The sequence below is a fragment of the Arvicanthis niloticus genome, chromosome 8 (genome assembly GCF_011762505.2).
Source record: "Arvicanthis niloticus isolate mArvNil1 chromosome 8, mArvNil1.pat.X, whole genome shotgun sequence".
Taxonomy (NCBI): Eukaryota; Metazoa; Chordata; class Mammalia; order Rodentia; family Muridae; genus Arvicanthis; species Arvicanthis niloticus.
The window spans coordinates 87,490,307-87,510,490 of record NC_047665.1 but is presented as its reverse complement, the minus strand read 5'-3'; the positions used below and the strand labels follow the sequence as shown (position 1 = coordinate 87,510,490).

At 42.5% G+C, this 20,184-nt stretch overlaps 1 protein-coding gene across 4 annotated transcripts in view; it reads left to right on the top strand.

Moving 5' to 3' along the window:
- Positions 1-1,583: 1,583 nt before the first annotated feature.
- Positions 1,584-20,184, top strand: part of LOC117713910 (zinc finger protein 426-like) — a 38,485-nt gene continuing 19,884 nt past the window's right edge. The window contains exons 1-6 of one of the 4 annotated variants that reach the window (XM_034510445.2): positions 1,591-1,971; positions 11,227-11,315; positions 11,960-12,086; positions 14,414-14,485; positions 14,964-15,046; positions 17,142-20,174. In XM_034510445.2, coding sequence (XP_034366336.1) covers positions 11,283-11,315; positions 11,960-12,086; positions 14,414-14,485; positions 14,964-15,046; positions 17,142-18,452 — 1,626 coding nt within the window. In that variant the 5' untranslated portion in view covers positions 1,591-1,971; positions 11,227-11,282 and the 3' untranslated portion in view covers positions 18,453-20,174. Of the gene's footprint in view, positions 1,972-11,226; positions 11,316-11,959; positions 12,087-14,413; positions 14,486-14,963; positions 15,047-17,141; positions 20,175-20,184 lie in introns of those variants that run through there. The other 3 variants (XM_076939803.1, XR_013112369.1, XM_076939804.1) reach the window with 3 other exon arrangements.

The window sequence follows — 20,184 nt, the reverse complement described above, 5'->3', positions numbered from 1 at the left end:
GACACATGTTTGAACACTAGGATTTATAAGTTCCTAAGGTCATAGTGACTTATGGTAATAAAAACTGACTGTGATGTATATGTATTATTAGGATAACCCCTTATATCTTTCATAACTTTGTTAAGTTTAAACCATTTGAAAAACAAAGTTGTAACAAAAACTAAGGTAAAGACTAATTGCATAAATTTTTTATTCTTATATCTCCTTATAAAATTCAATCTCACTGTGTTCACCTGTAATCATATTCTTTATGATAAAATAAATTACTTAACATAAAATATCTTAAGTTAAATTATAAAGAACACCTTATATAAAAATTCAAGAAAACGAAGTTCCCAGTTTCTTTTTGGACTGTAGATTAAAGTTTACTTTGGTACTAAAAGAGTTTCAATTCAAAACTGTGTGGATAAATTGAGTTAGTTTATAAAATTCTAATATTAAAAATGACTCATTTGTAACAAACTATTAGGTTTATAAACTATTATTATTATTAGGTTAATAAACTATTATTATTTATACAAACAGCACTAGGCTCCACTAAACAAAAGACTAAGATTGTATCTGATGCCTATATCGGAGATTTTCTTTTTCTGGAACATATCTACCTGATGTTTCTACCAATGCATTTGGAGTGCTGTGTTTGTAGTGTGGTATCCATCAGAAAAGACTGCTCAGACATAAATTTAAGCCAAAAAAAAAAAAAAAAAGTCTTTATTAGCTGGGTCTTTGTTACACTGGGTGTTCGCTGTCCTAGTGTAGCACTGAGCCTTTTCCAGGGTGAGCTTTTAAACACAAAAACCATATCCTGGTGACATTCTTTAGTTAACAAGAACAGTTAGCCAGAGGAGAGCTACAGAAGTCAAAAGGCAAGGTTTGTATGTTTAAAGACTTTGCCAGAGCTACAGACTTTGATGGATTAGGTCTTTGTTTTCATTTTGACTAGTGGTTCTGTCTCTATGCTGAGTTTTGTGGCTTGAATGGTACTTCCACCGTGAAGTCGGTTGTGCTAAAGTCTGGGAACCTGTCATATGCTTTATGATTTTCTTTGTTACTGCAATAACTTCATGAAACAGTTACCATATTTGCATATGGAACTTGCAGTTCTGTATTCGTGGGCCATAGTCACTCATTTTGGCTCGAGAATATTCTCAATCTCCCTCTGACACAAAGTCTCATTATTTAGGCTAGCCCTGAACGCAGAGATCTGCCTGCCTCTGCCTCCTGAATGCTGGGACTAAAGGCGGCGCGGCACTGTGCCTCGGCTAAGGCTAAAACAAGAAGGGGGGAGGGAGGACGGGAGGAAGGAAAGGAGGGAGGAACGGGAGAGAAGGAGGAACGGAGGAATGGGAGGGAAGGAGGGAAGGAGAGAAGGAGAGAGATGGGGTGGGGGTTAAGATTTAGATCAGGCTTGGCGGACAACTGTGTGCTGCCACGTGAATACTGGGAATCCAACCTGCGTCCTCTTCAAGAACAACCCTCAAGCCCTTTCTCCAGCTCCTAGAATTTTATCTCTGTTCAAGGTGGCTGGGACGCAAATCTCCCCGGCTTCTCGCCAGGACGGAAGCGGAAGTGACGCATGCATAGGCCCGATTCTTTTCTACGGATGATTGCTATCCTGTAGTTCGCAGTGTCTTTCTTCACCTCCGATCCATCTTTACGTCTAGAGAGCCGCGGAGACAGGGGTGGGGCTGTGACGGTGGCCGTGGAGGGTCAGTTTAAGGCGTGGCTGTGTGTGCAGCTAGCCGAGAGGCGGTCCCCGTAGGCCCGAAGCCTGTGACGGGCGGGTCTCACGGGTACCCCGCCTCCCTCCGGCCGCTGCGAATGCTCTCCGAGCTTCCATCTGCTCGCTCGCCCTCTGCAGAAGCCTCCCTAGCCGCCTTCCAGATTCCTCTTCCAGCACAGAACCCTGCCACGGGCTATCGCTCTGCAGCCGCCGCCTCCACCGCACAGCCCAGCGACTGTGGAGCTCGGGTGAGCGCCCCAGGCTGTGATTTGTTCCTTGCGGAGTGTGGCTTTGTCTTTGGCATATTGATTAATTCTGCCACATGACATTCGGGTAGAAAAAGTATACTTAGGTATCTAGAAGTAGACATTTCCATTTAGAGGTGAATCTATTATTTGGCTTTTCCAGAACTCGCTAGATAGACCCGGCAGACCACAACTCCTGGAGATCCGCCTGCCTCTGCTGGGATTAAAGGCTTTTGCCACCGTCTGCTAAATGTTTATTTCCTTAATCTTTCCCTTTTTTCCTCCTTTCCTTTTCCATGCCTTTCCTTCCTCGCTCTCTCCATTTCCTTCCTCTTTCTTCACCTCTTGACTGTACTGCTAGTAAAACTGGTCATCCAGTGAGCTACTCACCCTTGCCCTGAGTGTTTTGTACATAAATGTACAGACACTGTGTGATAATGACTTTCTACTGGTGAAAATACGAGTACTCTGCTCTCTTCATTTGAAGTTTCTAGGCTGTATACATCCTTATAGAGTTTCCAAAAAACGGGGGGGGGGGGGGGGGGGGGGGGCGGGAATTACCCTGATTCAGAGGTCAGAGATCAATTTTCAAGCGTTGGTTCTCACTTTCCACCATCTGGGTGCTGGAGATCAGGCTTTCTGGCTTGGCCTTTACTCACTGGTTCATCTCCATGGCCTCTGTTCTCTGGAGTAGGGTCTCATGTAGCCCAAGCTAGCCTATACCTTGCTATGTAATTGAGGCTGACTCTGAACTCCTAATCCTCCAGACGTTACCTCTCAGGTGTTGGAATTTTTGGTATCTGGCATCATGCCTGACTTTATAGTAACTTTTGAAGAGTCTCAAGTTCTTTAAGAAAGTCTGTGTTTTGCTATTTCTGATTGAAATCAAATGGTATGTTTAAAAGTGGGTGTGTTTCTCCTCCCTCCCACCCCATGCACGTAGAGCAGCTCTAAAGGAGAGGTTTGGAAATTGCAGTAATGGCTGACAGTAAGTACCATGTGCTTCTGGGCCACGTGGTCTAGTATTACTCAGTTCTACTTTAGTAACTTTGTCCATGGTTAGCCTGTGATGTTCTGGTCATGAGTCACAGCTGTTTCTCAAAAGCAGAATAGCTACCTTTAAAAGAGGACATGGAGCCTTGAGTGTGGTGTGTAGCTCAGTGGTAGTGGACTTACTTGGCATGCAAGAGGCTCCGAGTTTAGCTTCCAGTTTGCTTATGTTTGCTTAGCCAAGGAGGCTAAGCCATTGTCTGGCATTTGGGTGTCTTTGGATCTGCTGAGTGACTCAGACCAAGTGCTTGAAAACATTGTGTTATATGCTTTACAATTTTTTATTTACTATTTTTCTATGGACATGTATGGTAGGTGTGGCTATGCGTGGGCCACAGCCACACATACGGAGGCCAGAGGAAAACTTTGTGGACTCCACTCCTTCATTCTGTGGGTTCTGGAGGTGAGTCCAGGCCTCTGGGCGTCTGTCGCTCGCTCCTTTGTCCTCTGAGGCCCCTGCTCCTATAGTTGGTGACCGGAGTGCATGGGACGGCCCTGCAGATGGCTATGTAGATTTGTTAAAGTGCATGGGACAGCCCTGTAGATGACTATGTAGATTTGTTAAAGCACATTCAAATCTTAATAATGTCGCACTCAAAATGCAAGTATCTGCTGAGCGTTATGCCCCCTTTTGGTTGGTGCAAAGGGCAGTAGCCTGAATGAAATCTTCATATGAATGTCTCACGTGACCATCATTGAACCTTTAGAAAATCTCAGCCCTAAATCCCCACTTTACATTTTTAACTATACTTTCATATATGTGTGTGCACACAAAGATGCCACAACAGACACGCGGAGGTCAGAGGACAACTTGCAGTTCCTTCCTGCTATTTTGAGTCCTGGGGAATTGAACTCCAGTCAGCTGTTTCACTAGCCTATCTCCCATGGGGGGCCAGGGAGAAGGGGGCAGTGTGATTGGTTTGTTTTACTTTTTCAATAAAGTCTCTTTATGTAGCTTAGAGAGGTCTTGAAATCATGATCTTCCTGCTGTGGTTTCCTTAGTGCTGGGATTGCAGATGTGAATACCGTGCCTAGCTTTTTGTTTTGACAGGGTCTCACTGCGTATCCTCGCCTGGCTCAGAACTGGATAGGTAGATAATGATTGCCTGGAACTCACAAAGATCTGCCTGCCTTTTTCTCCCCAGTCACACAAAGGTGTTACAGAATTTTGAAAATGTGAAGTCATCAAGTCCCGTCAAGGCAATGTTAACACAGTTTACCTGTAGCTGTTTTAGGGTCTGTCAAGTCCTCCGGGGACTGTGTACCCGTATAAAAAAAGCGGAGTCGACAGCTAAGAGAGGTGGTGTTGTAAAGATGTGTTTGCTCATCTTGTCAGACCAGTGGAGACTGCTTTCTACTCATTACAAACTAGAATGGAGAAAATGACATTGCCTGCCCTATTGAAGACCAGTTGAAGCTATGTGTGGTAACAGAGGCCAATAATTGCAGCAACTCCAGAAAGTAAGGCAGAGAGAATCACGAGGCTAGCCTGGGCTACATAATGATGTCTCAAAACAAAACAATTGGTGTGAGCACCTGCCTGTGTTCAGTTTGATGGTCACTTTACTTCAAGACTCGGGGAATTTTGCACTGGTTGGTGAAACTTTCTAAAGTTTCAGTGCTGTAGGTCAGGTAAGGACAATGGTAAATTGTGTTGAATGTGTTAAGGTGCGTGATGGGTATACCAAGTCTTTCATGTTGGTATTTATGTTTAAACTTCTCAGGAACACTTTTGTTATGACTGGTTTATTGATCATGTGAGTAGAGACTTCTAAGAGTTTTATGGCCATCATTGGTCTCTTTCAAATTTATTGCTTCTTGTTACATATATTATTATATATTGCGTATATAAAATGTGTGATGTCTTCACCAGTAGGACTTCCTTCCACATCTGAGGGGCGAGCAAGGGCAATACCAATAGCCTGTATGTTTTACAAGTCTATTGGACAACCCAACCAACAACTCAAAAGAAGGCATCTCATGTCTTTTGTTAGGTGGTCTTTGGTTCTTGGAGGGAGCATTGTCAGCCCAGAGGAGAAATGTACTGTGCGTTTGTCGGTTGAAGGACATTTAGGGTTGTTTCCAGTTCCCAGCTATTGTGCTATAGAGCAGTAGTGAACACGGTTGAGCGGTTATCTGTGGAGTAGGATTTCAAGTCCTTTAGGCTTGTGCCAAGGAGTGGGATAGCTGGGTCATAGGGGAGATTTACTTTAGCTTTCTGAGAGTTCTCTATGCTTGAGCCTGCCAATGATGTCACACACCCTTAATCCCAGCACTTGAGAAGCAGAAGCCATCCTGGTCTACAGAGCAAGTTTTAGGACAGCCAGGGCTACACAGAGAAACCTTATCTTGAAAAAGGTGGGAGGTAGGGTTGATTCTCCACACTGATTTCCGTAGTGGCTCTACCGATTTGCAATCCCACCAACAGTAAAGGAGGCTCCTTCTTCCCCAGACCCTGTTCAGCACTCTTTGTTGGTTGATCTTGGCCATTAAAGATGTTTTGACTTTGTTTTCCCTAATTGCCAGTGATGATCAACATTTTTGAGATGTTTCTTTCTTTCTTTTTTTCTTTTGAGAATTCTGTTCGGATCCCAGGTCCATTTTTTTGAGTGGGTCATTTGTTTCTTGTTTTGTTTTTGTTTGTTTGTTTGTTTCTCTCTTTTTTTAGCTTTTTATATATTCTGGATAGTAATCCTTTGTCAGATGTACAACATCTTTCCCATTTTGTGGACCATCTGGAGATAGTTTTGGGCAGGGTGGTAGATATGGATCTCATTTTATGCTTCTGCATGTGGGCATCCAGTTTTCCCAGTGCCATTTGTTGAAGGTGCTTTCTTTCTCCTGCTTAAGGTTTTTGTTTGTTTGTTTTTTGTTGGTTGGTTTTTGACAATTTTATCAAATATTAAATGGCTGAAGTTACTTGTGCTCATGTTTGGGTGTTTGACTTTGTTCCATCAGTCTGAGTGTCTGTTTTGTGCCGGTGCCGTGTTGTCTATGGCTGGCTCTATGATATCTTAAGACCTGGATGGTAGACCCTCTTCTGTTGTTCTCTCTGTTTAGGATTACTTGGCTACCTTGGGTCTTTTGTGGTTTCATATGAACTTTAAGACAGCTTTTTTCTATTTCTGTGAAGAATGAGATGGGGATTCTTCATTTTGGGGACAGGATCTTGCTATGTAGCCCTAGTATAAAGGTCAGGAAATCGCTGAAGAAAGACCCCAGACTCAGATAGTATGCAAAGACAAAGAGTGTTTATTCTGTAGAAACAACCAACATACAGGGGGCCAACCATTACTTGAAATAGTGACCGTAGACAAAGGCACAAAGGCCTTCTTAAAAGGAATTGGGAGAATTGTAAAAAAGGATTAGGGAATCTAAAGTCTCATTGGTGGGTGCCAGGGGCTCACAGGTGGTCAGTGGTCTGCATCCTATGTCATGGATGTTTAACCGTAGGATGAGATAGGGCTGCCCAGCGCAGATGGCCCATCCTGGGATAAGATATTTTCCCATTCTTGTGGTGACCCCCAGGCTGTTCTTCCGGGGGTGGGGAGAGCTGGTGCCTTATGGCCTAGTTCCTGGGACCTGTGGTCTGTTCCTGGAACTGGTGCCTCATGGCCTTCTTTTCAAAATCAGGCCTGGTCCTTACATGGAGACAAAGGGGGTTTATGTCATCCTTTCACTGTGACTTGGAACCTGTAGCAATCCTTCTGCCTTTACCTCCAAAGTATGTGAACAGTGTGGGCTACCATACCTAGTTCTGTTTGCTTCCTCCGCTTTCTATGCCAGACAGCAAACTGAAGGGATTCTGCTAATTGTCAAGAGTGTCTGTATTCTATTCACACACAGAGAAAATAGGAAAACGGTCACAGGGTTGGCCTGCTCTTTAGTTAGTCCCTCTGTGAGTTAAGAGTTGTTAAAGGTAGAGTGGAGACAGTGGTGGAGTGCCTGCCCAGTGTGGACAGGACCTGAGCACTATATCAAACAATAGCAATAACAACAAAAACCAGGTCCGCTGGCACACCATAAAATCAAAGTTTAGCTGCGTATGGCAGTACTCGAGAGGCAAAAGCAGGAGGATCTCTGAATTTGAAGCTAGCTTATTCTATGTGAGTTTGAGGCTAGCCTATTCTACATCTCAAGTTCTATGTTAGTCTTAACCAACAAACCAAACCTTTAGAAATACTAACTTCAAGCTAGGTTGCATATTTGTAATTCTAACACTTGAGAGGTGGAGACAGGAGAATCAGGAATTCAGTCATATTCTCTCCCTCCCTCCTCCTCCTTCTCTCTCTCTCTCCCCCTCTCTCTCTAATTTAACTTTTATTGATTCTTTGCAAATTTCACATCATGTACCCCAGTCCCACTTATCTTCCTGTTCTTTCATATCCACCCTCTGCCCTTGCAACCTACCCCCCAAAAGAAAAAAATCTCACTGTGGAAGCTGTAGTGTGTCACAGTGTGTCCTACACTATATTCTTTTGTCCACACTTCTTGCAAATGCTCATTGCAGTGAGTCATTGGTCTGGTTCACAGTCTCTCTGGCTTCTGCTACACCATCAATACTGGATCCCCACCAGGACTCCTCAGATACCTTGTTGCCCTGTGTCATAGAGATCCTGCAGCTTTGGATCTGCAGGATTGGCCCCTTCCTGCACTCCAGCAGTTCACAGAAGGGTAGATGTTGAGGTGGATCAGTAAAAGCTCTGGATCTGGGCCTCAGTTGGTAGCTGAGTCAGTCAGCCCACCAGCTCTCTAACAGACACCCTACCAGCGTGAGCTCTGCAGCACTGCCGAGCTAGCTCACCCAGTGCCACAGCTGGCAAGGGGCAGGGCCAGCTCTCCTGCTCTCACACACTTGGGGCTGGCTCACCCACAGCCCTCACAGCCAGAGTCAGTTCTACTGTGGTGCCCAGGTGAGGTACAGGGCCCAGTCTCCCAAGTGTTGCAGCCGGTGAAAGGTAGGGCCAGCTCTCCCACCCTCATGACCCCAGGGTCAGCGCTCCTGATTGCTGCAGGTGGAAGGACATCTCTCCCGTGCCCATGCCACCATACTGCAGATGAATGGCCGGGCCAGCTCTCCCATGCTCACGTCCTTGGACCAGCTCACCCTCAACTGAAACCAGGGCCAGCTCTACTGTGCTTCCTGGGCAAGATGCAGGGCTCTCTCCTGAGTACTACAGCTGGTGAGGGTCGAGGCCAGCTATGCACAGCCCTTAGACATCAACATGGCCCCAGGCAGCAGCCCAGCCCAGGGATGGCCGCAGGGCCCCTGTGGTAACAGACCCCTGCCGCTGCAGGGCCACAGACCCAGACATAGCCCAGAACCTCACAAGGGCCTTGGGTGGTTTCACAGGCTATACACGTCAGGCTTTCCAGCTCCGCCTCTCCTTGTTGTGCACACATCCTTCTACTTCTCTTTCTCTTCCATCTCTCCACCACTTACTTGCTCCTTTTAGTGGCACTTGGGGCCTCTGAGTATCTGGGGTCATCTTAGGAAGTGGTACCAGGCAGAGGTCTTGTGCATTGTCTGCTTGTCTGGACCTATGTGGCACCTGGCTGGGAGTTTTCTCCCATTCTCAGTCCTACAGCAAGTTCAAAGCCAGACATGAGTTTTGTCAAATTAATAAATAAATAAATACATAAATAAATACATAAATAAATACATAAATAAATAAAATTTTGGCTTCATAGAAGTGACTGGTGATACTTGTGGACATCACTACTGTACTGTACAGTACAGGTCTAGGCTGACTTCTGATCATGTTGACGCATGAATTACAGTCACAGAAAATCAAAACCATAGCTGCACATACCGGCACTTGGGAAACTGAGGCAAGAGAATCTCTGGCTCCAGTTTTAGAAATCAGAACATGAGAGGAGATCAGGACTTTACAACAGCTCCTGCAGTCAGTCTGAATTCACTGTTATGTAACTGTCGTATTGAAACTCAGTCTGAATTCACCATTGTGTAACTGTCGTATTGAAACTCAGTCTGAATTCACCGTTATGTAACTGTCGTATTGAAACAGCTCTTGTAGTGTCTAGACCTGCTTTTCTGTTGTCTACTCTGGAGGGTTGGTAGGGTAATTAAATAGGTTGATATAGAACCAGCAAGACGATTCAGCAGGTAAAGGCATTTGCCCCAAGCTAGATGACCTGGGTTTAATCCCCCAGATCCTTTTGGTTGAAGAAGAGAACCAAGTTACTCTCTGTCTTCTACATGTATAAGGTAAGCACTCCTCGATACACAAAATAAAGTGAAATTGGTTTTTAAAAATAATAATGGGTTTATATATAAATATATTGCATATTCATGCATTGGTCTTCAGTAAATGACAGTGTTATTAGTAATGCCCCTATTATGAGGTCACTGTCTTTAGTGAGCTCATGTATGATAATGAACTGTTGCTTCTTGATGATTGGTAGGAAGAGGTTTCTATAAACTCCACGTAGAAGTGTAGTCCTTCTGTCCCTTACTTAGATACCTAAGTAAGGCTGCCTTAGCGTAGAGAAAGGAGCATATGGGCAATTCCACCCTCAGCATGGCTACTGCTAGAGTGCTCTATGGCCAGACCTGCCCTTCCTTTCAGAGAATCTGATCCAGGCCTGAGCAGTCACACTACCCTGCTTGGCTTACTTTAGGGGCACTTAGTATACCAGTGAATGCTTGAGTTAGTTTTCTGTCACTGTGATAAATTCTTGGCATTGGAGTTGGGGCTAGGATCACCTGGTAGGCTAGTTGCCTAGCATACCCCCAAACCCTGTTTCTATCCAGCACCACATAAGCCAGGTATAGTAGTGCACACCTGTAATTCCATGACTTAAGAGGTAGAGGCAGAAAGATTAAGAATTCAAGTTTATCCTTGGCTACATTGGGACCAGCCTAGACTACATGAGACCCTGTCTCAAAACAAAGAAAACTTGACACCAGCATCTTTAAAGGAAAAAAAAAATCTATTGCTCTGTTTTCCAGAGGTTTTAATCCAGGTTCTGCTGACCACATTTCTGGGCCTGTGGTGAGTCAGAACATGATGGTGGGAAAGGTACCACAGAGCAGAGCTGCTCACCTCACAGCAGCTGGGAAGCAGGAGCAGAGCACGAGGACGAACAGAGAAAATACCGTCTTCAGTGACCTACTTCCGCCATCTAGGTCCCACACCCTGAATTCTGCCACCTCACTATAGCACATTAAGTTATGTGTCCAGGGCTGGAGAGATGGCTCAGTGGTTAAGAGCACTGACTGCTCTTTCAGAGGTCCTGAGTTCAATTCCCAGCAACCTCATGGTGGCTCAAACCATCTGTAATGGGATCTGATGCCCTCTTCTGGTGTGTCTGAAGATAGCAACAGTGTACTCATATACATAAAATGAATAAATCTTTTTGAAAAAAAAAAAAAAAAAAAACGTTATGTGTCCATCTATGGCTTAACCAACTGGTGATAGATCTCTCACTATCCAGTCACTCCCAAAAGCTGCACCTCTGAACACTGCTGCGTTACCAAACTGTCAACACATGAGTTTGTGAGACCATTTCGATGCCCAAACCATAATAGTGTAGATTATAAATGAGGCTCCTCGTATGTGTGTTTGAAAAAATACGATATAAGCCTCATGAGATATAATACTAGGACAAATAGAAAAAGTGTCACCTCTCCGACTTGAAGTTGTCTTCCCTATGAAATGAGACATTTTCCAGTGTGTAGTGTGGGTCACCAGCTTGTTTCCTGGTCCTGGTGAGACAGACTGCTCTAGCATCACACGTCTGTGGATACTCCTGAGTTTTCTCAGGTGTGCAGAATTACAGGTGTTCACATTAGGGCTACGTGAACAGCTTCAAATCTCACCTAGCAGACAGATCTCTGGGCACACCTGAGGTACTGTCTAGATTAAGGTTAGCCTCTGAGAATGTCCATGAGGGATTATCTGGAATGTATAAAAGGGAGAGTGAGCTGAGCAATATATCCATCCATTGCTTCTCTGCTCTCTGCTCTCTGATTGTGGCTGTGATGTGACTTTAAGCTCCTTTACTTTCCCATCATGATGAACTGTAACCTGAAACTGTGAGCCAGAGTCAGCCCTTTCTCCTTCAGTTGCTTTTGTCAGAGTATTTTACCACCACAACAGGAAAGGACACTATGGAAGGCAGAATGATGTCACAGTGTAAAATTTAAAGGCAACTCTGACTTCTCTTGACTTCTGTCTTTTCCAGGAACTCTGTGTAGGGACTCAGATCCCATTCTCGAAGAAAAGAGAAAGGTAGAAAAAATGGTGGCTGATTGCCTGACAAATTGTTACCAGGTATGTAGAACTGTGTCTCCTAAGTGACATGCTTACATCTACCTTGTAGATGCACCTTCAGGACAGGCTTGATGTCCAGAGCTTCTAAAGCAAGTAGTAAACAAGTAGGTACTCAAGAACTGAGTACCTAGCACTCAAGAACTGAGTACCTAGCTGAATTTCTGTGAGAGTAGGACCTCTGATGTGGTTGAGATATTATGAGAAAATCATCCCAGGATTTCCGTAATTACTAACTAATCTTGATACTCGTAATGCCAAATGCACATTAATTATGTCCAGTTCCGTTCAGTTATTCTGACAGATGGTAAAGCAGATCGAGTATTCTTTTCTTGGAGGATTTATCTGTTACTGTTGAGGTGTAACTTAGAAGTATATTTCAAACAATTGAGAGAAGGGCTTCTGGTCTGGTTGTGGCAAGGTCTACTCACCTGTCAGAAGGGTTATTAGTAAATGCCTGGAGCAGACCGACAGGTTGAGTGTCGATGTAGTTGGGGGTATTGGGACTCTAAGCTCTGGGGCAGTCACTGGTAGCTCTCAGACTTCTGTATGGGTCTTGGTTCTCACTCTTCAACTGTAGAGAACATTGGTGTGTATGTTATTGTTACTCAAACGTGTGTGTGTGTGTGTGTGTGTGTGTGTTTTAGGTCTCAGTAACCTTTGATGATGTGGCTGTGGACTTCACCCAGGAAGAATGGATTTTATTGGATCAAGCTCACAGAGACCTCTACAGAGAGGTGATGCTGGAGAATTACCAGAACCTGGCCTCAGCAGGTATGGGCGCCATCCCTCCTTATGGCTCCCCAGAGGGGAGGGATGGTATATTCTGGTGTACTGAGGGATCAGAGGTTCTGGCCTCAGCAGGTACAGTTGCCACCACTCCTCATGGCTCCCCAGAGGGGAGGGATGGTATATTCTGGTGTACTGAGGGATCAGAGTGCAAGGAAAGTAAGAGGCACACAGATTTTGTCCTAAACTCATAACCTGTTTGTGGAAGATTCAAGAGATTAAAGGTTTCCAGTGGATGCCGAAACTATAGATAGGACTTAACTGTAGATACAGTAGTAACTTTTTTTGAGTTGCAGCAAAACTTGCATGAATTCCTTTTTCGTGATTTCACAGATTGGAGGTTTATTTATTTATTTACTTATATTTTGGGATACAAGATCAGATTGTAGTTATGGTTGACCTTGAACCCCTAATCCTCCTGTCTCCACCTCCCAAGTGCTAGGATTACAGACATGTACCACAACATCTGGCTGGAGACTGCTTGAGAGTCGATATTAGCATTGGACTGGAGAGGTGGCTCAGCAATAAAGAGTACTTGCTGATCATGCAAAGGACCCAGGTTTGGCTCCCTGATCCAGGTTTGGCAGCTCATAACTGCCTGTAATTCCAGTTCCAGAGATTGGCTCCCTCTTCTGGTCTCTGGGGCACTGTATGCACATAGCACACATATACATGAAGGCAAAACACTCAAGTGAGAAATGAATGTCTAAAGTAGAGGTCAGCAGCTCCAGCATGTAGGTCCTCCATCCTTTTCTTTCCTTATTGTCTAGAACTTTCAACTTTGTTTGTTGTGAGGCACTTTACGACTTCTCTTTCCGCACACCTAAATTGCCATCATGACTACGGTTGTGTGTTGAGGCCATTAGTAAAAATGCAGCCTGTATGAGCCCACCTGTTGCTATATTGGTTTTTGTTTTGTTTTGTTTGAGGCAGGGCCTCACTATGTAGCCATGGCTGAACTGGAACTCACTGGGTTAATCAAGCTCCCTGAATTCACAGAAATCTGCTTCCCATGTGCAAACACTGGGATTAAAGGTTTGTGCCACCATGCCTGGCTAGTTTGTGTGTATTGCAACAAGCTAAGGTGCTGAGTGACTAGTGAGCAGGCAGCAGAGGCAGCATGGCTAAGGTGGATGGGCAAAAGATGGTTGACATCCAGGGATGAGCAGAGGAGTAGTGTGAGAGTCTGTAATTCTACTCAAAATGCTATGCAATTTTATATGAAAAATTTCTGGGAATTTATATTTCATATTTTCAGGACAGAGTAGGTAATATGTAACTAACCACAGACAACAAAACCATGAATAACTGGGGCTGTTAAGTGGTAGTTCATAAAATGCTGTACTATATGAATGCCAATTACCCTGTTAGAAACTTAAATTATTGGCTGGGCATGGTGGTGCATGCTCTTGGGAAGCAGAGGCAGATGTGCCTTTGTAAGTTTAAGGCCAGCTACATAGTGAATTCCAGGATCGCCAGAGCTACATAGTGAGACCCTGTCTCAAAATAAATAAAAACTTATTGATTGATTGATTTAATGTTTATGTGTATGCTGTCACTAACACACCAGAAAAGGGCATTGGATCCCACTACAGATGGTTATGAACCACCATGTGGTTGCTGGGAATTGAACTCAGTACCTCTGGAAGAGCAGACAGTGCTCTTAACCACTGAGCCATCTCTCCAGTCCCCAAAATAAGTACATTTTTTAAAATTAAATTTATCGTGTTGGGATGTAGCTGGGTGTTCTATGCAAGTACCTATGTTTGATCTCCAGCACTGTAGAGGGGGTAGAGGGTGGTCATTCTCTTCCTTTAACATACTGATTCAAAAACCTCAGAGTACTAAGTTCAACCCAGATGAGTCTGATGCTATGTACCTACTGTTTGAAAGTAAAATTATTTTTGTTTCACTTTACTTTTTATTTGACTTGAGTATTGGTGTTTTCTTAGAGTGTATATCATTATTAATTGGTGTGTCTCAAGTCAGCAGTAGTTCATCATCAGGGCATAGACAAGGCAGTATTCGCTTGTTTAACCTATAGGAAATACTTGTCCTGCCTTCATTAGACGCACATGACCTGTCGTGATGAACACATCTTTAATTGCATCGTTCAGGAGGCAGACAGGCAGCTTTTTGTGAGTTTGAGGCCAGTGTGGTCTACATATCGAGTTCCTCAACAGCCAGCATTCCATAGTGATGCCCTGTCCAAAACCAGAGCAAAACAAAACAGAACAAAAAAGCAAAATTATACTGATTTGTATACTCTCTTGCATGAATTTCCTCTATGAATACGCTTTGCCATGTATAAGGATGTGAGATCATCAAACCCAGTCTGATCTCCTGGTTGGAAGAAGAGGATTTGCACAGAGAAGATCTCCAAGGTGAGTGTTTATGAAGAAGATATTTTCAATTAGAATGTGACATCTTTTTAAGATGCACTTGATGGCTCTAAGTGTGGGCCATGTACCGAGAGAGAAAGGAAATCTTTTACTCTTACTTTTTGCCTCCCAGGTTTTTGTGTAATTTTGCAGAATGACCTGTTGGGTTTCGTGGTTCTTGTCTGTTATGTATCTGTTCAGACCTTTGCCACCTCGCAGCCCTAATAATACGATTCTTGTTCACCATGAGTTTTAATTTTCAAAGAGTCAGTTTGAAATAAAACATGGAAAACTCGCATCCGTAGTGTAGTCAATTTATTGACCTTGTCAAAATGATCGCTTTACTTTCTTCTTAACCAGGTTCAGTGGAACAATCAAAAAAAAAAAAAAAAAAAAAAAAAAAAGCCCCATGGTTGTTAACTTTGAAACTGACCATTTATTTTTCTCCAACCCTTAATTTTGTTTTTCTGTTTATCTTCAGAATGGGAAATGCCACTTGGCACCCAAGAGTCAACATTTCATCAGGATTTTTTGAGGGGACAGACTTCCAGTGGAGTACAAACAGTAAGACTGACCAGAGACACTTGTCATTTCCCTCACTCAGAGACAATTGTGAACTCCATTGTAGGAAGCCAAATGGCATACTCGCAGGAGGGATAAGCAGTGTATCTGAGAAGTGTTTTGAATAGAATTTTGAGGTGTCCCAAACCTATCACAAAACCTGTTCTTTAAGAGATCCTTCTGCCCACAATGCCTCTGTGGGTGAAGACTCTTGATGCAAAGCCTAACAACATAAGTCTGGTCCACAGGAGCCTCACTGTAGAAGAGAGCTGACACTCACAGGGTGTCCTCAGACCTCTACATGCACACTACCTATGCACTGCACTCTCCCCTCCAAAATAAGTAAATGCAATCTTGTTGGTTTATTTTATTTATTTGAGACTGGGTTTTACTTAAGTAGCCTTGGCTGGCTCAGTACTCATTATCTAGACCAGAAAGACCTCTAACTCAGTGAGATCTGCCTATCTCATTTAGCATAATTATTTTTAAAAAAGATATCACAAGTGCATGGCCCCACATATGTAACTACATAGTAGCTTTTTAAGGCAATTTTGTGTATATCTTAATGATTCTTTTGAGCTTAGATCAAATAGCAACTCCTGTTACATCATTCAAGTTGAAAGAAAACATGGCAGAAATTCTAAACATGCTACAAAAAAGTTAAACTTACTTTATTATTCATTCATTTAACAGGAGAGAAAAAAGTCTCAATAAATTATGAGATTAACCAGGAAATTTCTTATTTACCACACTTAGGAAAGTTTAGAAATTTTGTAGAAAAATCAACACAAATGATAAATACACAAGAGAAGTAATATCTACCTAATTAAGAGAAATGTCTTAAGACTCTAGGTCAAAACTTGGGGTGATAGAGCCCTCCTGAGTACATATTCCTGCATATACATAACTGACTTGTAAGATTCTTAAAATAATTTCATTAAAATACTGAAGCAAGGCCAGGTATGGTAATGCATTCCTTTAATCTAAGTACTTGGGAGGCAGAGGCAGGTGGATCTCTGTAAGTTTGAGATCAGTCTGATCTAAATATCCACTTTCAGGATAGACAGAACTATATAATAGAGAGGTACCTTTCCATATAAAGGTAGGTAGGTAGGTAGGTAGGTAGGTAGGTAGGTAGATAGATAGATGATAGATAGGTAGATAGATGATAGATAGGTAGATAGATAGATGTTAGATAGATAGATAGATAGATGATAGATAGATAGATAGATAGATAGATAGATAGATAGATAGATAGGTAGATAGATGATAGGTAGGTAGGTAGGTAGATAGATAGATAGATGATAGATAAATGATAGCTAGGTAGATGATTAGATAGATAGATAGATAGATAGATAGATAGATGGTAGGTAGATGTTAGATAGATAGATGATAGGTAGATGTTAGATAGATAGATAGATGATAGGTAGATGTTAGATAGATATGATAGATAAATAGATATAGACAGGTAGATAGATGATAGATAGGTAGATGATAGATAGATAGATAGATAGATGATAGCTAGGTAGATGTTAGATAGATATGATAGATAGATAGATAGATAGATAGATGATAGACAGGTAGTTAGATAGATGATAGATAGATAGATAATAGGTAGATGTTAGATAGATAGATAGATAGATAGATAGATAGATGGATGATAGACAGACAGACAGACAGATAGATGATAGGTAGATGTTAGATAGATAGGTAGATAGATAGATGATAGCTAGGTAGATAGACAGACAGATAGATAGGTAGGTAGATAGATAAATGAAGGCTGAGGCAAGGGCTAGGTATGGTATCATATGCCTTTTAATTCCAGCATACGGAATGCAAAGACAGGTGGATCTCTAATTTTGAAGACAGCCTTTTCTACATAGAGCCATGGCCACATAGTAAAACTCTGAAAAACTAACAAAACTACTAAAATACTGAGGCATCTTCCAAGATTAGAACTGATGGTTCTGGACTTCAGGAAAGGAGTCTTACATGTAGTCAAAATGGCAAAAATCATTGGTTTTCTGCCCTCACATAAGTGCAGTCCTTTAATAAGTCTGAAAAACTGTCTAACCCCGATTCATCCCTTTATCAACAGGGCAGAAGCCACAGTGCTCAAGAACTCTGTTACTATACACAATGTGGAGAAATTTTCAGTGAACACTCATATTTCAAGACACATGTGAAAACTCACAGTGCATGGAACACTGGACATCTCAGCCACTCAGATCAGGATGCATCTGCTCCAGTGCACACCATTAAAACATATCCATGTAAGATTTGTGGGAAAGCCTTTGGGCGATCTTCAAATCTCAACAGACACCTGCGAAGCCACACTGGAGAAAAACCCTATGAGTGTAAGGAGTGTGGGAAAGCCTTCACTACCTACTCAAGGCTAGTGGAACACTTTAGAACTCACACTGGAGAGAAACCATATAAATGCAAGGATTGTGGGAAAGCCTTTGCTAAGCGGTCAGGCCTTATAACACATATATCAACCCATGCTTCAGAGAAACCCTTTGCATGTAAAGAGTGTGGGAAAGCCTTTGCTTCATCCCCACGCCTTAGTCAGCATGTAAGAATTCACAGTGGAGAGAGACCCTACATATGTAAGGAATGTGGACGAGCCTTCCTCACTTCCTCATACCTGCGGAACCATGTAGGAAGAACTCACAGTGGAGAGAGACCCTACATATGTGGAGAATGTGGAAAAGCCTTCCATTCTTACTCAAATCTACGTAGACATGTAAGAACTCACAGTGGAGAAAGACCCTATATATGCAAGGAATGTGGAAAAGCCTTCCTCAATTCCTCATACCTACATAACCATATAAGAAAAACGCACAGTGGAGAGATGCCTCATATATGTGGTGAATGTGGGAAAGTCTTCCATGCTTCCTCGTACCTGCGTAGACACTTAAGGACTCACAGTGGAGAGAGACCATGCATATGTAAGGAATGTGGGAAAGCTTTCCTCAACTCCTCGTATTTACGTAAGCATCTAACCATTCACACTGGAGACAAACCCTACGAGTGTAAGGAATGTGGGAAAGCCTACCGTAGGTACAATCTGCTACACGACCATTTAAAAACTCATGCGGTAGAAAAGCCGTTTGAATGTGATGTATGTGGAAAATCCTTTCAGTATTTCTCTTACCTTACTAAACACATTCGTATTCACACCGGAACAAAACCTTATAAGTGTAAGTACTGTGGAAAAGATTTCACTACTTCCTCAAGCCGTACTGAACATATCCGAACTCACACTGGTGAGAGGCCCTATGAGTGTACGGAATGTGAAAAAACCTTCACTTCCTCATCTAACCTCATTCACCACGTAAAAATCCATGCTAGAGAGAAACCTTTTGTTGAGAATGTAGGGAAGCCTACAATAGATTTTCCCTACTAATTGAACACTAGTAACTCAGGTGAACAGTCACTTAAGATAGGAGGAATGCCAGAAACCCTTCACCCCTCATGTCTTGGTTTCGTCAGACTGGGACTTACACTACTAAGAAGCCAAGGAATTTGCAACAGCCCCCAACTGTGACAGTTTACTCTGAAAACATGAAAAGAACTCATACTCAAGGTGTCCCATGAATTTAAGGAAATATTAAAGCCCCCACTCCTTCCCAGGACCATACTAAATGTGTGAGACTTCACAGTGAAGGGAAATCACTGATGTAAGATGCATAGAAGGTTGTAGTTCTGTTTAATATTTTAAAATCACTTGTCCCAACAGTTGAGAAAACCTTTATCAAGGTAAGGAATATTAGAAAGTAACATGAACTCAATTCTCAGTGTTTAGTGACATTATAATTCATACCCAAGAGAAATTAACTATATGGAAATTTTCTCCATGTGCCCTCAAGTGTGGTGTGCTGGCAGCATTAAGGCCTGTTGGGTGATATTTATTTTGAACTTTTGTCCTGATTCCTGTCCTGATGTTCCTCGAGTTATGATGTTTTCTTTCCTACAAGCAACACCATTTCATCTTGGTTGCTACAACTTCTGAGTAGTAAGCTGGTGTTATGAGGACTTTTGGCCTATAAACATTGTTTTAGTATAGTGTAGATTCTGTTGTTGGCTTACCAACTATTAAACATGCTACCCTATAGAACTTACAACAGCTGAGTTTCATAATACGGTCTTCATGGTTGTTAAAGTGTCCTTGTTTCCTTTTCACAACGTTTAGATAAAAGGTGATAAGTAAGTAAGCAAACAAGCTGGTACAGTTCCTTTCACAAACACATGGAGCTATAATGCATCAGGTCCCTGATGAGCGATCCCTTCAAGATCGCTCTCCCATCCTACACTGTGAACTCTTCAGTCCTATGGTCCAAGCCCGCAGTACATGAATTTTTGGGGTACATTTCAAATATAAGTCATAATACAACCCCTCCTGGCTTCTGGTAATTCCTCAAGATTACAAATAACTTGAATGCTTGGAGACATGTTTTATAATCATTATAATCTATAGTTGTATCCTATTTGTGTATTGGGAGTGGAATAGGTGTATGTGTCACAATGCACATGTGGAGGTCAGACAACGTGCTGGGGTCTGTTCCCTCCACCATGTGGGTCCCATACAGAAAACTTGGGTTGTTTGTTAGATATGTCTGTTAGACAAGCCTTAACTCACTGAGTTGTCTCACTGAAATATACTCTTCATATTCCGAATAATTAAATGGGGGCCAGAGTGATGACTCTGTGGTTAAGAACACTTTCTATTTCAGAGGACTAGAGTTTAGTTCCCAGCATTCACACTGAGATGTTCACAACTGCCTTTACTCAAGCTCCAGGGGATCAGACTTCCTCTTCTGGTCTCTGGGTACCCACAGGCAAGTGCACATACAATCACATAAATAATGAAGTCTTTTAAAAAGGAAAAAAAAAACAACTAATAGAATCCCAAACTCTATTCTTTTCTGAGAACCCACTAAGCATGTATGTCCCATGTCCTAAATCAATCTAGATCAAAACTGAAGATAGAGACATCACCTATATATACTCTTGCTTATTAGAATTATTCAAAAGTATTGATCTTAAAAATTTTTTCCAGCCACATTTTTGCTTCTTGGCATAAATTTCAATAAACATTGTGGCTAAGGCTTTTCTTGCTTCCATCCCAGCCTTCTGTC